General features: G+C 38.5%; 1 protein-coding gene across 1 annotated transcript in view; it reads right to left on the reverse strand.

The window, feature by feature from the left end:
- Nucleotides 1-1,733: 1,733 nt before the first annotated feature.
- The window catches only part of obsl1b (obscurin like cytoskeletal adaptor 1b), a 32,187-nt gene continuing 13,928 nt past the window's right edge, over nt 1,734-19,992 (reverse strand). Inside the window, exons 8-28 of the mRNA XM_072397888.1 lie at nt 19,685-19,960; nt 19,174-19,449; nt 18,059-18,319; nt 17,343-17,618; nt 16,951-17,223; nt 16,106-16,381; nt 15,732-16,007; nt 13,148-13,423; nt 12,790-13,065; nt 12,414-12,683; nt 12,045-12,311; nt 11,658-11,927; nt 11,183-11,449; nt 9,989-10,255; nt 9,326-9,438; nt 8,666-8,819; nt 6,765-6,926; nt 6,435-6,539; nt 5,108-5,374; nt 4,064-4,329; nt 1,734-2,229 (exon numbers count right to left, since the gene is read on the reverse strand). Coding sequence (XP_072253989.1) covers nt 2,191-2,229; nt 4,064-4,329; nt 5,108-5,374; nt 6,435-6,539; nt 6,765-6,926; nt 8,666-8,819; nt 9,326-9,438; nt 9,989-10,255; nt 11,183-11,449; nt 11,658-11,927; nt 12,045-12,311; nt 12,414-12,683; nt 12,790-13,065; nt 13,148-13,423; nt 15,732-16,007; nt 16,106-16,381; nt 16,951-17,223; nt 17,343-17,618; nt 18,059-18,319; nt 19,174-19,449; nt 19,685-19,960 — 4,913 coding nt within the window. The 3' untranslated portion in view covers nt 1,734-2,190. The remainder of the gene's footprint in view (nt 2,230-4,063; nt 4,330-5,107; nt 5,375-6,434; nt 6,540-6,764; nt 6,927-8,665; nt 8,820-9,325; nt 9,439-9,988; nt 10,256-11,182; nt 11,450-11,657; nt 11,928-12,044; nt 12,312-12,413; nt 12,684-12,789; nt 13,066-13,147; nt 13,424-15,731; nt 16,008-16,105; nt 16,382-16,950; nt 17,224-17,342; nt 17,619-18,058; nt 18,320-19,173; nt 19,450-19,684; nt 19,961-19,992) is intronic.

A 19,992-nucleotide genomic window follows, 5' to 3' on the forward strand; every position in this document is an offset into this window, starting at 1 on the left:
AAACCTAAAACCCTCCGGACAAAGCAGTTTAGTTTGATTAATAATCAGATCAAATCACTTTTGAAACCTATTGCTGTCCTAATCTACCTCAATTTTGGCCCAATGTACTTACATTACAAGCCCCTTTCTGCCAGCCCTTTATTCAAACATAAAAAACAGTGTCTATACAGAGAATAAATGATGAAAATAGATATTAGTTGTGAAGTTTAATTCATTTTTGCTTGAATGACCAACATGTCATTTGTTACAGATATATAGCAGTCACAGCAGCCAAACAAAACCATGCTCTGATAGATGGGAAACTTACACTTGGTGCAAATGAAGGTCAACACACGTTGCATACATAGGGTTTGTAATTCACTTTAATTTAATTCTGCTTCTGGGGTTCCATGAAGGACCAAAACGGAATCTGGAGCAAGGTGTCCAGTTTTTAACGGGAAAAGACTTTCTATGTAAAAGACCACATTCAGCATGTAAGCAACCTTAACAATAGTATGCGTTATGTGTATACATATACATTTAAGAGATTTGGTTTTTGCTTTGCATTATTACTTGGCCTTAAAATTGGCCTTTTTTAAAATCAAAATCTATCTTAACAGACATAATAGGTAGATTGAAAATTCAAACTTTAGCAAACTCCTAACATGGATTGTATAAACCTATCCATAGACTTGTCTTTACAATATCTCAGTCAGAAATGTATTCGCACGAATATACATCCAGCTTTAGCTTTCATAACTCAAACAAATTTCACACAGGGCATTATTTACACTGAAACTCCAGTTCGTATGGTAACAGGAAAAACAACATTCTGAAATATCTTCACCTGCTTTGATATGAAAGCAAGGCAAGTTATGAGACAGTTGCATGCAATACTGTGTAAAAGTCTTGAGCAAAAACCTCATTTATTTATATATTATCAGGAAAAAATGATATAGGTGCAGTGAATCATTAAAACGTGCAAACATCGATGGAACAACAGTATATAAGGCAAAAACAAAGTTTGTACAATTCTAATGAGCTAACAAGCTTTCTGTCATTTCTTTAAGTCTTCAGGAATAGTTCTCCAGGCTTCTTGAAGGACATCCCAAAGCTCTTCTTTGGATGTTGGCTGCCTTTTGTTCCGTTCTCTGTCAGATGATCCCATACTGCTTCAATAATGTTGAGGTCCGGGCTCTGGGGAGGATTCATCCCTCCATAAGACCTGTTGCCACTGATTTTCACTTCAGTGTCATTTGGCATAGCTCAGCCTTTTCTCTGTCATCCTTCCTAAAGAATGGCTTCTTTACAGCCAACCTTCCATGGAGACAATTTCTGATGAGGCTTCATTGCCCTTCACTTGCCCAGTTTCTAACTTTTTTAAGGACAACACAGTACATCATGCTGAGATATATAAGTTTTTCCTAATAGCTGTTTGGGAATCACCTTGTTGGTGCAAAGATACCACACTGTTGCCCCTAAAGTTGTAATGATTATGTTCTCAGACATATTCCTCTTTTTATTTCTATTTATACACATCAGCAACCACCTTTGACCAAGTGCAATGATTACATACTGAGTCCCAGTTTCTAAGATGAAACTTGAACTATCAAGAATAAATCACATTGTCACAATCCTTTCATGAGAAGAGGTAAAGAAATATTTTATTCCAACTTTATGGACAACAGTGTATTTTATCTCAGTCAAACTGCTATCTTTATTTATTTTCTTTTGTGAATCCAACGAATCCAAAGAAATGGGAATCACTTATGTGACTTCTAAGTGCATAATGATATAATTTCAAATAGATTTGTTGCAAAGTTGTCTGCTATGTGTAGACACACCTCTGGTTTGTCTCTTGAGCCTTATTTATGGCTGCATGATTCATAGGTCCATTTGAAGTGGCTTTACAAACAGAAAATGAGTGGAAAAGCAGTCAATGTTGAGTTAAAAACTTTGAGAGACCTTCAGAAAGCCTGGACAGCTATTGCTCAAGACCATTTTAAAAGATAACAAGAAGGTTTGTCTCCTTAGAAGCAACACATAAAGAAAAAAGAAATCAGGTGTGAGTCTAGTCTTTTGCACAGTAATGAACACTGAAAATATGTCACAGCCCATTTTTAGCAACTTTTATAGATGGTGTGTAAAAATATAAGCAATGCTACAACTTAAAAGCATCAGTGCATCAAAGCATCAATCATTCCATGTAGATTAGGTGTTGGGTGGATGAGGGAATTCTTCACGGATCACCTGTAACAGATTGAGCAGACAAAACATTAGACGGTAGGACAGAGAGAATGAAGAGGCAACTTTCTACAGAAGTAACAATGCTTGAGACGTAGGGCCAAGTATTACCCCCAAACTGTGTGTGCTGTTACTTCATGTGGATTTATCTCATTAATATATTCAGAGCGATTTCATCCATCCATCTTTCCAATGTTATTCTTCACTGCATAGCATTCATACCCTACAATGGGTGACTTGTCCTGGTTGTGCTGCGCGTCACGTCACCTTCAGTTTAAAGGCGAGTATTTTTACAACAGGCTCACTATCTAGGTCAGATGATTGAGCTGAACTCTGTCGTTTAACGCCAACATAATAAAACTAAAAATAGTTTACTCTCCTGCACTTAGAGTTCTGGGGCTGCACGCACTGTGTTGCCTGACCTACATACCCATTGATAGAGTAGGATCATAAACACCCTGTATGACTTACAGAGTGCAGACCCCTGGAGCGTAAGCATTTAATGTATTTATTGCTATGTGTTACACGTGCAGTGCAGAGTCATGCAACACACTTTAGCGCGCCACCTGGACAATTCAGAATAAGTCTGAGGGTTGTTTTGTTGACTTGTTTGTTTACATTTTCAATCCAACTATGAAATTATTACTGGATAGTTCTGAAAATCCACTACAAAACAAATTTTCTCCTGCTGCTCACGAATGCACTGGTCCACTTGTTTTACTTATATTTTATTTAAGTCAAAAGAAGAGAACTCAATACTTTGTTGTTATCCCCACCTAGTGGTTAGACTTTGAATTACACCACTTGACTATAAATTCAATAATCACTTTCTGAAAAGGAAGTACACCCTCTTCAGTTATAAAGTTTTGTTTGTCAGGGCATGGTATTATTAAAAGGTAAATACCACTTTAAATGCACAATAACACACATTTCTCCATGTCCTTTCTCATTGAATAAAAACTAAGCCGAAATGCAGAAGCAGTATGAGAAAAACTCAGTATACTCTATGATTTAGTACCTTCCAGAATCATCTTTAGCAGCCATAACTTTAAGAAATCATTTGCTCTATGACGTTTTTAGTTTCTCACGTCGTTAAGGAGGAATTTTGGCCCACTCACACACATTTGTTTATGTATTGCCCTCTTAAGGTCCGGCCACAGCACTTTAATCAGTTGAGGTCTGACTGGATCATTGTAACACCCTGATTCTTTTCTTTTTCCAACATTCTGTTGTAGATTTGTGGCTGTGTTTGGGATCATTATCCTGTTGCATCATCAATTTCCTTCAAGCTTTAGCTGTCATACAGATGGCCTCACATTTGATGCTGAATTACTTTGGTTTAGATGGTCGACTTAATGGCTGCAAGGTGCCCAAGTTCTGTGGCTAAAAAACAAACCCAACTCATCACCCCTTTACCACTGTACTTGACAGCTGGTATGAGGTGTTTCTGATGATATGCTGTATTCGGTTTTAATGTGGTGCTGTGCATTATAACCAAATGTCTCATGTTTTCAAAAGACATTGTTCTTTGTAGAGAGATGAGGCTTTCTCCTGCAACCCTTTCAAACTGAGGCCTCTATAGTCTGAGATGTTGCTCTTGGAGTTTTTGCAATTTCTTTGGAGCATCACATTGTCTGAATATTTACATAGTGTAACATGTCATGTGTTCTTGTTCATCTGCAGATAAATTTAAAGACCTGGTAAATTGCAGATGATTTTACAGTGTCTTGATACCTAAAACCAAAAAACTGAGTATTTTCTTTGAAATATCAATTAAAAGTGAAAGTGAAGCTGAAATGGACACACACATACAAATGAACAGCTCTTTCAACTCACTCACGACTCGAAGCTGGGCTTTGCTCTTTGCTTTCCCAGATGTGAACTCCACCACCCCGTTCATGTCTGGGGAGGTTTGCCTAAGGGTCAGCCTGTGGACTGTACCCATCTTCTCCAGGCGTACTCGAGAGCTTGGCTGCAAGGGTTCCCCATTGAGATTCCACACAGGAGATTTCAGGACGGGGACCGAGACCTCACATTCAAAGCAGGCCTCATCAGGGGCCATGACTTCCACATCTTTCAGCTCTCGAACCATCAACAAGGACTGGGCTGTGAAAATGAACAGAAGCAAAAGAAGCTTCGTTGTTTCGCTGAAATTCTACAACCTAATGCATTAGTCTGAGAATTTTGCCCTTCAGTATAATGAGGAGCTGAACTGTAAACAATGCAACTGACACCTACTGGCAGTTGGTATTTTCAAATTGTTGTTATACGACACACAAATATCAGGTTTGGCATGTAAGTACTCTATTAATGGGACTTTTTGCAGTGACGCAGTACGTTCCCTGAGAGTTTAATCCAACTTGATATTTCTATGAAAACTTGACCATTTAAGCTGTTGAGGGGGTGACCTGTAAACAATCATTTTAGCTTCTAAATGAAATAACTGAAAACACAAAGCTGTTGCAAAAAGAGATTCTCGATAAAAGCATTTAAAAGAGAAAATAGATGTAAAAAATAACCATTTTTTTGCAACTGTGCTGGTACTAAATTTTCTAAACTACAAAGAAAATGAGATGCATTTACTTTGTTTTTCCACTGAGTACCATTAAAGTAACTTTTGTATGAATATGAAATATGTAGCTCCCTCAGTTGCAATACTAAAAGAGACACACTGTTGTTTTAGGACAGTCTTTGGGTATATTGTTGGGGAAAATAAAGTATTTCTGTTGAGCCATCACAACTTGAGTCCTGGCATTGGTCACAACATATCACTCATAGACAAATACCCTATCAACAACACCTTTCTTACAGTATAGAAATCTTTGACAGTATCTGAGTCAGATTTCAGTTTTCTGCTGTGTGTTGAAATCATGAAGGCTCCTACCCTCCACTGTCAGTTTAGCAGAGCAGGTGAACTCCCCAACCTGCACACTGTATGTGCCCTCATCGTCTAGCGCCACCTGCTGGATGATCAGTTTGCGATAACAGCCTTCACTGCAGATCTCAAAGCGTTCAGAGGGCAGGATGACATTGCTGCCTTTGTACCAGCGGATACTACATCTGGGGTTAGACACTGTGCAATCCAGGACCACACGGCTCTTCTCAAGGGCAGTCTTATCCTGCAGGGGCTTTACAATGTTGACAGGAAGCTCTGAAAATATAAAAGTGTTTATATTTAGGACACGTGTATAGCTGAATGATAAAGCAAATCATAACGTACTGCAACTTTACTATATTTACAATAAAGGTAGTTTAAACTGGCACAGTTTGTGTGCCTATTCCAGCCAAATACCAAAATATTCAAGAAATGTTAAAGTAAAAGAACCTAAAAGTTAAGGCAAGTTTTCCAAAGTGCAACAAAAACTAAAATTTGTAATTTCTTCATTACTTTGAACATTTTTTTTAACAGGACACAAGTAGTGAGGAAAATATATCTGTTCTCTTCACTGACTAACTTCATTGTATTCGGAAAAATATGAACAAATCAAGAATTAGATTCTAGCATCACACTCACAAAATGTTGGTAGAGTGTTCTCTGAGCACAGCTTAACTCAGATGGACAGAGAGACTGTGGACATGGGTTTTGTACTCAGGTGAGTCCACTCGTCAGCTGCGTTTGAGGTCAATATAAAAGATATGTGTAAAATGATGCTGCGGCATGCGTTGGAATTTTGAAGAAATATGTTACAATCAAGGAGACATCTCTTCAGCCTAATTCTACATTCTACTTACAACACTGTGCCTGACAACACTCAATAAATAAGTATCATCAGTTCCCAAACATCAAAATAAAGGTGTTGTAACACAATAATAAACAGGTTACACGACCAAATTTCTTTTTTGAGTGCGGTGCTGCGCCAAGTTTTAGATTTGTTTAAAAAATTTTTCAAATACAACCAAGGTTGATCAGTAAAGACACTGCAAAACATTTCTGTTGTGCTCGTGTTTGTTAAATAAATGTTAAAATGTTTTAAAGCACACAAGACAACAGACTAGTAGAAGAATATAATCTTCTCTGGTTACATCATTGTTAACACTTTGTAAACGCCTTTGATCCAAGTGAAAAAAATCAAGAATCAAAATTCCAAAACTGAAATAAATATATTATTATATTGAGCCCTTATTGTAGCCAAAAGAGGACCATCTTAATACTGAATAATAAAATTGATATTTGAATTTTTTCTGCCACCTTTAGTTTAATCATTCAATACCTTCCACCTCCAGGTAAGCAACAGATTCAACATGTCTGGCAACAAACTTGATCGTTCCAGAGTCCTCTGGTCGCACATTGCACATGAGAAGAAAATGTTTTGTCCCTAAAATAAGAAAATATTAAAAGAATAAACATGATCAAAGAACAATAAATTCTTAATATATCAAATAATAATTGATAATAAATATATATTTTTTCTTTATTCCATGGATATTATCAACACATTCTTCTGCTGAACTGGTTAGAATTTTCATTAATTGAGTAGCAAAACATCTTAAACCCATGTTATAAATATTAGTTCAAGACTGAAATCAGTTTTCAATCTTACCTTCCTGGCGGATCTTGATGGTGCTGGTGGGTTGTATCCGCTCCCCATTTTTGTACCATTCCCCTGGCACGTCCTCCACAGAAATCTCACAAACAAACACAGCATTCTGGTCTTCCTGGATTTCCAAGTCTTGAAGACCTTGAAGGACCAGCAGCTCACGCTCTACAGATAAAATTATTGATTAAGAATATCTAAATGTACAGTAAGCTTTTTTTTTTTTAAAATCAGTTGTATACGGCTATATTTCCCCTTCTGAGAGAAAAAATGTTGAGACACCAACAAACTCTCTACTGTAGTACTTCCTAGATATGGGCAGATGGCAGTGTTGTGCTACACTAAAGCTCAAACCCAGCTTACCACACTCTTCTATTTTACAAAGAGAGACAAAAACAGTAAAATTTTTTCAAACATCGTACAATATCAAATACTTATCTCTACTGGAATGATATCATTACCTATCAAACTTTCCAGATTTTACAGAAAGAGTTGGTAATACAGCCTTATAATATAATTCCTACTGTATGCACAAGCACATCGTTTTAACTGATGTTCTGTGTGGATAATGAAAATATTATGTGTGGACACCAGTTCCGACAAAACATTTTATTTTGACCTTTTTTTTTTTTAATATTCAGACTTTTTAAAAGGTCAATCTATAAGCAGAAGTTAAATTAACTCACATTGTAATAAATGTGTATCTCTGTAGCCTATAGGCTATGTGCACAGGTGTTCTAAACTCTGGCTAATCAAGGTGCAACAAAGCTAACCGGTCAGCTGAAGCTAGCGCCTGATTTTCTTCTTAATATACTTTTTAAATGACTGTGTGTGGGAAAGAATTGTAGGCTAACTGTAACCACTCTAAAATGAAAGCTAAAAGCTCAGGGGAGATAAGAAAAGTCCTGAATCTAAGACCTGAACTTAATCGGCTAAAAGGGAGCTGTGAATCGTAGAAGCAGCTAACAAAGATGTGGCTAATAGTGAATAAGCTCAACAAAAATGGCCAGCAGTGTTTATCTGCCATTGTGAGTGTTTGGTAAGTGCTACATAAACTAGAAATGTATTGAGTTGCCTTGCTATAAATTATTGGATCTAAATTTGCCAAGCTAAGTGTCTATTATTGTGGAGGTGATATAGGGGCTGGCATTCTGATAATATTTGACACATTTATCTGGTTGACTTAATTGTTAATCTTTCTTCTTGTATTTTTTAGCAGGGTTAGTGGAATCAACTATGTCTCCATAACTTTATGCTCAACCTGTAGAGGTTCTCACAATTATATGGATATTAAGTGAAACAAAACAGTTAACAAAGGCTAAAAGTATACACCTTCACATTATAAACTTTTTCCACATTTAAATCTTGGAAAAGCACAAACTTATTACACTAAGAAAGTAAGGTCTAAGTGAAATCTTATGAACTGTACAGAAGAAACTAAACAAATTCAGGCAATATATTATCGATATGGTTAGTTTGTGCACCAGTAGAATGTTAGCAGGCTAACTTGAGTAGAAATGAACCTAAACCTGGTCAAGCTTTGAAAAGTAACTTTTTTTTCCCTAGAGGCAACAGAATTTCTGAGGCATTACATCTGCAATCAGCCCAATGAGAGAGGAAGGAGTATCCCAGGAGTCTAGTTTCGTAACAGTAATTATCACCCTTTGAGTAAGTCACAACTTTTTTTTGACTAATTGTTACAATACAAAATGGGACTACAAATTCAGCATATGCTTGTCTGGCCTTTAGTCTGGCCAAGTGAAGGCTGGTGGAAATCTGTTGGAATCTGGGTTTTTAAAAATATTTCTTTGGCCTTTCAGCCTACCCATATCATCATTTTACATCCCTTGGAAAGAACAGCAAAGGCTGTTGCCTGTGATTTGTAGTATCAAGGAAGCAAAGTTTACCATAAACCGCCACTGTACAGGATGTCGAGGCCTCTCCAGCATCACAGGTGTACACGCCGGAATCAGTGACATGGCATTTCATGATCTGAAGGAACCTTTTCCTCCCCATGGCATAAATGCGCAAGTCTTTGCTTGGCTTCACCTCATCTCCATCCTGAAAAGGTTGGCACACACACACAAAAATGCTAATTAGGTCTATTATACTGTTGAAAATTATTCAGTTCCCTATTGATACACAGTAATCAGCCCATAAGAAGATAAAAGAGCAATAGTTGTACTTTTAGATTCAGCCTGAAATTCAGTCCAAATTACATGTTTAGTCACCATTCAACCGCATTTGTTCACAAACATTTTGGCTTTTGAAAATATGTTATTACCCTTAGAAGAGTGTTAATACCAAGGGGTAACATGTTGCAGTGTAATTATTTTAGGAAAAGCTACAAAATGAAAAGAATTTGACTACGGTAAATAAAATTTTAACAACTCAAAGGAGGAGCTATTTTGTAAGATTATTGTTTTAATTCATTAGACGGTCAGTGCTTCAGGTTAATGCATCTTTATTTGGGATGATAAAACTGAATTATCAATGACTGATTTGGTCTTAGTTTTTTGTTTGTATTAGAAATGTGGTTGAAAGGAATATGAAAGTCCAAGACTTGCCTTCATCCATTTCACATCGATGTTGTGTCTCGACAGTTCACACTCAATACAAATCACTGAGCCTTCGGGGAATTTTTGATCCTCCAGTTTCCTGAAAACTGTCACTGGAGGCTCTGGTGAAGAAAAAGGGGATATAGTTAAAGAACCAAAATTCTTCCATTTTTAAAAAGTACTGTGCACGGACTGATGTGATGATAAATTTTAATGCAATCGTTATCTCTGCATTTCAACCCCAGCTCAACAGGATGAGTGACAAGACACAGAGTGGATTATACTATGAGATAAGGTTCAAGTAGCACCTGCCTGAAAAGACTGAGTAGAGCCTCTGTCTTTCATTGGATCTTTCAAGGCTATTTTGTGTTTGTAATGTGAGCCTGGATAAAGGCAACAGTAGCAGAGCTGTCACTTTGTTCTATTATCATGCCTTCAGTGGTTGACATTTGGCCCACATTGAGTGGATCACTTTAGCTACCAGTCTGAGGTCACAACAAAACTAGTACTGTAAAATGCTGTATTGGTACCACAGCGGTTACTGTATATTTTTTTACCACTGTGGACAATAATGTGCAAATCTTTTTAATATGGCAATAATGACTTAGTTACTTATCTTATTACTTGGTTGTGTAATCAGCACATTATCTCATGTGTCTTTTAATCACCTACCCTTCACAACAAGCCTTGCAGATGTCTTCTGATTGTCTACACAAAACACAAAGGTGCCAGTGTCTTCTACTGAAAGGTTAGAAATGGTGAGGCTGTGAACCTGTCCTTTGGCACTCATACGGAAGTGATTCGTCGGCTTAAGCTGAATTCCGTTTCTGATCCAGGTGCCTGGAACATTGGGATGGGAGAGCTCCACCTCAAAAGAAGCTGTTTCTCTCTCGGTAATTTTAACGTCGGTTAGCCCCCTCTTGATTGTGATTTTTCGAGCTACAGAAAAGCACAGAAACAGGAAAAACTTATGTTTGCGAGAATGGATCCAAGAATAAGAACTTCCTCTTCAATGAAACTCTGAGCAGATGTGGTATCTATATCTTTTATATCAGGGCTAGAATCTGTACACAGCAGTTAAACAATGCATTCTGGCTCATACATCCAAGCTGATTGTAGCATTTGAGCACTGGGCTTTACACAAAAGCCAGCTTTGAAACTGCCAACATTTTTCACTTATTCTACCATAGACGAGCATTCCCGGTGGAAAAGTAGGAGTGTTTATTTTGGAGACCTGATGACAACAACCTTAGGTTTGAAGGCCAGTGAGTAAATTTAGATGCAATGAGAGGAGATCCAAATTCATAGGAGGTGCCAACAACAGCCTGAAGTCCTGACTTTCCCCTGCCCACCCACACAAGTGTTGAAAGAACAGCCTTTAATTCACCCACTCACATGTAGATCACAGGGCTAAGAAATATAAACACAAAGATAAGAACATCTTAATCACTACAAGATGTTAGTTTTATAGTGTGACAAGCTTTTTACTTTTCAGATACTGAAGCGGTTCTTGTTTTGAGTTTTTCATTGCTTGTTGTTTAAAAACTAATTCCCTTAAATCAGTAACTTAATATACTTACTTTAACAGTGGTTGCAAACAACAGGACATTATTAGTTTTATCCTGTGTTAGTACAGAAACACTGGTCTGTTGGTCACTTTGGGCTGCAGCGATATCACCTGTTGGTTACCATCACATCCCAGTACAAGTGCTGCCTTTCTCTCCAGGCACTCAAATTACTCCTACTCAGTTAATTGAGATTTGCCCTCACAAAAAGCAGTGATGGTGGGAGAGCAAGAGGTGAAGTTGTCGGTAACAGCAGTAAACAAACAACAACATGGCATAGTGAGAACACGTGGACACTCACGCTCCACTGTGAGCAGGGCTTGCGTGCGGTCATGAAGGGTTTCACAGCTGTAGGTGCCCCGGTCAGACGCAGCCAGAGTGTGGATGGTGAGACTGTGTTCTCGGGCCTTGTGTTTCAGGGTATATTTGGCACCGGGATGGATCAGCACTCCTTGTCTCATCCACTGCACCTCTCCTGAATCCACACTCACCTCCACCTCTAGAGTTGCCTCAGTGTACTCTTCAGCTATAACTGGCGTCATTTTCTTGGTGAATAACACCTGTTGCTCTTAAAAAAGAAGGCAATCTCTGGCATTAGTTTGAAATGGTAATCATTTTTCTCATGCTAATGTGGTATAAATATCAGTACTGCTGGATACAGCTCATCGTGGAATTATGAGATGATGACTACAAATGACTGATAAATTGTTCTAACTGCTGTGATTCGTGCAGAAGAATTGTATTTACATATAATGCTGTGAAAAGGGGCAACTCACCTTGAACCTGAAGCTCTGCCTCAGATACCGTCCCCTCTGCGTCTGCTGTCACTCTGCAGCTATCTGAAACCGTGCAGTTGTTGATGCAGAGTGTGTGGCATAGTCCATTACTCAAAATCACTGTGTGCTCGTTCAAAGCCACTTGCTTGCCATCTAAGCGCCAAACCAACTTGGTGTCCGCTGGTGAAACCATACACTTAAATTTTGCATCCTCCCCTTCACGAATGGTGATATTACGAAGCTCTGCTATGAACTCAACAACGCGAGGAACTGAAAAACAATAAGAGTCATTTAGCTTTAATACTATGCTGGTTCACTGAATGTTAAAGCCTTTTGATTTATTGTTTTTCTCCCCAAACAGTTAAATGTTAAATGAAACTGACTTACTTTCTACAGTGACAGTGGCTGAGGTCCTGTCATCTGTAGATTCACAGGCATATTCTCCAGCATCTTCCTCCACTACTTGGTGGATGGTAAAGCTTCGCTCTCTGCCTTGTGCCCGAATTGTGTAACGGCGACTTGGAGAGACCTCCTGGCCACTTTTTAGCCACTGTACATCTCCTTTAGGCTTGTTGACCTCACATTGCAATGTAAGGCTTCTACCTTTCAGAGACACCATATTCTCCAGTCGTCTAATAAATTTCACTTTCATTTCTGACAAAGAAACACAGTTTTAGACATGATGTTGTGACAAATAGGAACTAAGTATTCATTTGGATGTAAATATCAAATGTTGATAAAGAGTCTTATTCTTACCTTTGACTAGAAGACTGAAATGCATTTCATCTGTGCTTATGTCACAAACATATTCTCCAGAATCAGACAGCTGCAGAGGATTAATGGTGAGCTTGTGAGTATTACCCTCACTGGAAATATAAATGTTGTCCTCATTCAATAGTTGGCCATCTTTCAGCCACCGAACATTAGCTCTTTCATGGCTCACAATGGCACACAGTGTGACGCTCTCATTTTCATGGGCTGAGATGTTGTTTCTTGCTTTTTTATTCACAAACTTTGCCAGTGGCGCTGAGAAAAATGACATTTACCAAGAAGTTGCTTGTAAATTCCATGTGCATATATGACAAAAGCCAAAGAAATGTAATAGTTAGACACACTTTCCTTTTGATCTTACCTTGCACCTCCACAATTGTTACCAACTTGTCATCAGTGGCATCACAGATGTATTCTCCAGAGTCAGAAGGCTGAAGTCCAGAGAGAACAAGCTTCCTCACAACATCATCGCAGTGAATTTTTACTCTTGTGCTTGGCTTTAGTATCTCTCCATTCCACAGCCACTCAACGATTGCATTTTGGCGGGACACTTCACATTCCAAAATAAGGTCATCTCCTGCCACTAGTATATGATGCTCTGGATTGCCTGAGTTTCCAATGATCTGTACAGGAGACTCTGAACATGAGACAGTGATGTTAATTAGTGTTTCAATGTGGATTACTAACGTTTATTACTCTTTATCTTCTAACATGGTTACCTTTGACTGTGATATTAAAGACCATCTTATCATCCAATGCATCGCAGGTATACTCCCCAGAGTCTTCGAGTCCAGCATTCAGGACAACCAGAGATCGAAAAACACCTTGCTCTTCGCAACAGTATCGCTCAGTATCATCAATCAGCTGATTATCTTTATACCAGCTGACTGAGGCATTAGCTCTTGAGAGTTCACACACTAGAATGATATCATCTGACACTAAGAACTGTTTTTCTGTTTTTGCATCCGTTTTTCCAAGAATTTTTACAGGCAATTCTGTAAAGAAGGAAATGAAAGCAGAGAAAATCTTTTGAAAAGAGCCTTGCATTCAATGTAATCAAAAAGGGAGAAAAATACCTTTTAATTGTTGCTTAGTAAGAGCTCCAAATTCCCAGGGATGCTAGTTATCTCACATGATTGAACGAGCCTATTCATCACAGGGTTTTTATCGTACTGGAGCTATTAAAACTTTAGTGTAACACATGTAAAAATGTGTAGTGAGTGAACATGTTATTCATTCATCCATTTGCTACTGCTTATGTAGGACTGGGTTTACAGGGACAATCATCTAGCAGCATCCCAAGACCTTCCTCTCCCCAGCCACACCTACAGCGCTTACAGCGAGGCGCTGAGGTGTTCTCAAGTCAGCCTGGAGATATCATTTCTGCAGTGAGTCCTGGGTTTGCCCCCAGACCTCCTCCCTGTAGGACATGTTAGAAACACCTCCCCTGAGAGGCATCCAGAAGTAATCCTGACCACATCTCCAGCCATAGAGAAGATCATATCAGTAACTTGTATTTGAAATTTCATTCTTTAGGTCACTACCCACAACTCTTGACCATAGGTGAAGGTTGGAACATAGATAAGTGGACAACTTCACCTTTCAGCTCAGCTCTCTGTTAATAAATGATGATAAATAATATCAACATTACTGCAGACGCTGGCCTACTCCACCTGTCAACCTCCAGCTCTGTTCTCCCTCATCATGTGAATAAGACCCTGAGATATCTAAACTCCTCTTCCTGAGGCAGGGACTCACTTCTAACTAAGAATGGTCAATCCACTCTTTCCTGACTAAGGACCACGGCTGCTTCAAACGCTACAGCAAACTGTCCCGGTCTCTCCGTTCAGTGAATTCATCAGAAGCTAAATAAGGCTAAATATTCAAATTTTCATTGGTGAGCGTTATCATATTTGTTTGTGTCAGGGTACTGTTGCTATACATAGCCCTATGCGGAGACTGTACTGCTTTAGAACCCCTTTTTTTCTGATGAAACTGGCTCTCTGGTCCCTCTCCTGGGACAGTACTTGTGGCTGCAGACAAGTTTTCTTCTTACCAGTCTGAGAAATAGAAAACAGTAAACTGCACCTCTGATTAGAACCCTCAATATGTTGTGTTGGGAAGAAACTGAATCAGACCTTTGTGGTTGAATTGCTGCAAAGAAACTATTACAGGGAACCAATATGAAGAACTGCTATAGCCAGCAATCACAAGAAATGGACATTAGACTTAAGTTATCTGGACCTGGGTCTGATTACTAATATGAATTATTTAGTTCCAACTTCTCTGTCTCTGTGAAACTTTTGGCGAATAAGTTGTATCTGCATGTGTCGTTAACACTGTGAGGAGGTGGTCTGATGGTGTGGAGGGCTTTGCTGGTGACACTAGTTATTAGGAAGCTACCACAACATTCTGCAGCAACATGCTCAGCTGGTTTGCAATTGGTGACAGCCAATTTTCAACAGAACTGTAGGTGCTGTATGAATGATAAATAACTCATAGTAAATGTCAGTTCATTATGGAGAAAGTATTTGGATTTCATAGCAGTTTAATAATTTAACTACATTTAAAAATAAGTCAATTGAAGTCATGATTATTATTATGTAATTATTATGTAATTCATTGTTTAATGTCATTATTAGTTTCAGTGAAACAGATAAAAGTAAGCACCTGTATCTTTAAGGAGGTAGCTGTGTTTAGGAACTAGGCTGTGTGGATCACGAGAGAGTGACAGAAGCACACGTTTTTTTTTTCTGACCGTGTTGATAACTTATTGATATCGTGTTGGAACTCTTGGAAGACATGTTGTGAGTGTGAACAGGTATCATTAGTCATAGTGCCGTGCTTTTTAGCTTTTGTACTTTGGCGAATAAACCTGTAAGATCAACCATCGGGGAGGACACAATTTTTTCTTCGTTTCATTTTCGACAACACGCGTCAGCCATCTGTTGTGGTGGAAACCGATAGGTTTGTAGGAAAACCTACAAGGACAATCAGCCTATATGCGCTTTCAGGCGGTAGAAAGATTATATGATCCAGACTAAGTGATGTTAGAATCAGGAGGAGTGGAAGTTATCTTGATATTCACATGAAGTGAATCATTCACTTGATATTTGTGTGGTCTTCAGTTTGAAAGATTTAACTTCTGTTAAAATGTTAACTTCTGTTATGCAAAACTAAATAATCTAATTTCTAATCAAATTTGGTTCTAAATAAACAATTTTGTTCATCTTTTGGGACTTTAGGGCACTATGACATCAAATTTTAAACAGATTTTTTAAAAAGACACTTAGAATGATTTACCTTGCACTTTCACATTGAAATCCATCACATCGTCTTTTGCATCACAAACATATTGCCCAGCATCCTCCACTGTTAGAGAGTGAATGGTTAGCTGACGCGTGACGCCCTCTTCAAGAATCGTGATACTTCTAGAGTCCTCCACTTCCTCCCCATTCTTCTTCCAGGTGACTTCAGCATTTGGTCGTGAAACCTCACAGTCCAGAACCAGAGTCTCCCCAGCCACTTTTTCTACTCTGCTTGCCATCTTCCGTAGACGTATGAAGCGAACGGGAGGTTCTGTGGATTGAAAAAAATTGAATATTAGAAAAGTATAATAGTGGAAAAAGCAACACATTCACATGAGCTTCTTTTCTGATTTTCTTCTTTTTTTTTACCTGCTATGTTCACAAAAAACGTCATGGAATCATCTGCGGTGTCACACACATATTCTGCTGAATCTTTGACTGTAGCTTTAGGAATAATAAGTCTTCTGTAGACGCCATCGACCTCCAGAATAAGGTTGTCATTCTCCTCCACCTCAAGTCCATCTCGATACCAGCGCACCACTGCGTTGGGCCGTGAGATCTCACAACTCAGTACCATCCTCTCAGAGGTCTGCTGACATAGTTCCATTTGTGACTGACTTGGGGATATAATTTGCACCGGAGGTTCTGGAAGTGGATTTTAACACCTAGATTATTTATCATTGACATGTTGAATAGAAACTAAAAAAAAATAGCAAAGTAATAGTTTATTTACAGTTAAATAAAAATTGTACATATACTCTTCAACTTGATCTAGGTAAAACTGTTAACCCATGACTTTGACACTGCTAGTATTCTTCTGAAGAGGTACAGAGGACCAGCAACAGGAACCCCCCCACTCCACATCTTTCCAATGGTGAAGATAGAAGGCTGCAATGATCAGCATTTGAGAACTTCCGAACTAATTTTCTGAGCCAGAGGAAGACATTGTCCATGTGTATTAAGGCAAGAAAATAGCTAAATATAGCAACATTTTGCATTAATTTGAAGCTGTGCCCCCCCTCCCCAAACTGAAATATATGAAAATTGTTTTAAGTTCAAGTCTGGAATGTGCATCTTAATCACATTTGAATACTTGTGGATAGAATTTTACACTGAGGAGCAGAAGGGTAAGAAAATTGTGACTGTTCCAAACATTATAGAGGGCACTGAGGACACACACATGCTATGTACTATATTGTATTGGGGATTATTACCTGTAATACTAAGGTGAAAAAATATTGAGTCGTCAGCTGTATCACAGACGTATTCTCCAGAATCTTCAATTCGACTTGAGAGAATCTTAAGTCGTCTATAAGGACCCTCCACCCTGAGCTTGATGTTCTCGCTCTCTTGGAGCTTTTGGCCATCTTTAAACCAGCTCACAACACCATTGGCACGAGACAGTTCACAACTCAGAATGATTTCTTCAGGGACATGACGGTCAAGATGGACATCCTCCTTGGGATAGACTATCGTCACAGGAGGTTCTTTGGAGGAAGAATATGACATTGAAATATCAACTCTACATTCTACTCCACATTTAAAGGTTATTATAGACTTGAAGTTAATGTGTGCTATTTTTATGTAAAGTAATATGACTTATTACCTCTTATGATAACCTTAAAGATCAAAATGTTGTCTCCCGCACGGCATGTGTATGTGCCTGTGTCAGACAGCTGGGCTGAATGTATAGTTAGACTTCTTTTGGTGCCCTCTGCTTGCATCGTAACATCATCGTTTGGTTGTATTTCAGTTCCATCTTTGTACCACTGGACAATACCATCAGCCCTTGATACTTCACAAGACAAAACAAGCTGCTCTTTTTCCACAACGCTCTGAAAAAGATCCTTCTCTGGGACATCAGCAAATGTTACCGGTGGTGCTGTGGAAAACAGTATAAGAATTACTTCAGTTGTTGTTTGAAAGTGGAACTATTTGTACTTATACATGCAACAGCTTTGAGGTCAGGTTTACACTGCTTGAACATGCTGATTTTAAGACTTGCAGTTGAGATAACATACATGGTAATCATCAGTGACTGTTAATCCTCTTTTGAAGCAAAGTGAAAACATTTGAAGCATTGCACTCATGTAATGCCTCTACCAGGAGGAAACAAACAAAACTACTGTCTGAGGACACTTTTTTTAGATGAGCAGCATAAAATGAAAAGCAGCTACCATGAAATTAGGACATTTAGAACTAAATCAATTAGAATGAATATGATGATGATCAGGATTTGTTTTCTAAAATATTAGAAGCTACAAAGGTGTATACAAGTGAAGAGTGAAAATATCTTGCCAAAAAGAAAGCTTAGAATATCACCTTTCACCTCCACACAGAAATCGTTGAAATCTGAATCATCATCAGCCTTATTATCAAACACCCCAGAGTACGAAGATGTGGCCGACTTCATGACCAGTGTCGCCTTACTGCTCTCTGATACGATCTTTATATTCGATTCTGGCAAGAGTTCTACTCCTTCCCCATGCCAGCAGGTCTGGATCGCAGGTTTTGAGCGCTCACACTGCAGTTTGATCAGGCTGCCTGCTTCAACAGACATGCTCCTCTCAGCCTCTGGAACAGCTGAGAATCAAACCCACGCTATAGGAATTCCAATTCATTGAACAATGACCAGACAGTAATAATTTTTTCTCTGTTATGTTGTGCTAAGTAACATACTTGCATTGACTTGTTCAGGGGTAAAGTATGTCAGAACACGGACAGAAGAAAGTAAACAGAGTGCTAGTATGTAGCATGCATAACCTTACAAAGTTATTTAAAGACATGTTAGTACATAGTTTTCCATTCACACGCTGGCAGACAGAACAAATTTAGCAACAATTTGCAGTTGTGTTTGTGTTTTAAAAAAAAACTAAGCCCAAAAAGCTAAATGTGCCCCTTTGTTCACCAGCTAGCTGCCAACTTGGCTCAGCTAATGTTGGGTGTTGCCAGGCACGCTGTATCTGGAAACAGGGCTGATGAAATATAAAAAAAAATATATATATAAGCTGAAAAACACTAAAAGGCACTGGAGAGCTTACGAGACGTCTGATGAGTAGCTTATTTGTGACTAATGAGTAACATGTCACATTACACAAAGTATTTAGGGGTGAAATGAAAAGGGTTGGCCAATATCAACTCCTACCAGGTTCTCAAAAACATGGTTTGCAAAACACTCAGAATATCTTGTATTTCCTCCCGAGGGTAATGATTACTTTGAGCTACAAATAACTTTTTTCTTGTGATATCAAAATTTCACTCAAATTTAGCTAAAGCTGTATCATGAGTGCATCTTCTATGAGTATATATATAATTACAAATGATTTGATGTTATCTTAGAATATTATAAAATGTTACGCCCTAAGTAATGGTAGTCTGATAGCCAAGCATTAACTCAAAGTTAGTAATTCTGACAAAGCTCAATATACTTAGATCACCTGCAACATCCACCTTGAATTCTATATGGTCATCTGCAGCCTCACAGCTGTACACCCCAGAGTGTCTGACTTCTGCTGATTTAATAACTAGTGCTCTCAGTTTTTCATCTGTCTGGATCTCATATTCACTTGTCGGAGGTAGCTGTTCTCCGTCTCTGTGCCAGTAGACTTGGGCAGCTTGCTCTGAGACTTCACACTGCAGCTTAATTGGGCAGCCTACTTCAACACATTTGTTTCTGGCAACCTCTGGTAGTTCTGAAAACTTCACTGGAGTAGCTGAGGGTATTATAGGATTCACAGAACACTTTTGTCAAGCAGAGATATTACCATTTGTTAAATTGTGTTATGCACATACACATTTTAGTTTGGCATTGGTAGCTATGTATCAAAACTGTTTATAAGGTCATTTCTGAGGTACTTAATGATAGCACGTACAAAGATTAACTAGTTAACTAGAATAAAATGTAATGATTAAAATGTCTCTGTTTAAAAATGTATACAAAAAAGTCACCTTCAACATCCACAAGGAATGTCACAACATCATCAATGAGGCTACAGCTGTAGAGGCCAGAGTCAGAGGCCTTAGCTGAATGAATCATTAACTTTCTGAGGCTGCCATCTCTTTTCATATCGAGGCCCGTTTTGCAAAAAAGCTCCACTGCATCTTTAAACCAGGTAACCTGAGCAGCAGGATCTGTGACCTGACACTGAAGAATAATTGGACAACCTATTCTAATCATCTTGTTTTTTTCTGACAGTGGGATTGTCGTGATCTGTGCCGATCGGCCTAAGAGAGGAGAATAACAAGGGTATGGATAA

This window comes from Leuresthes tenuis, unplaced genomic scaffold (assembly GCF_036924035.1).
Source record: "Leuresthes tenuis unplaced genomic scaffold, fLeuTen1.0.hap1 SCAF_12, whole genome shotgun sequence".
Taxonomy (NCBI): Eukaryota; Metazoa; Chordata; class Actinopteri; order Atheriniformes; family Atherinopsidae; genus Leuresthes; species Leuresthes tenuis.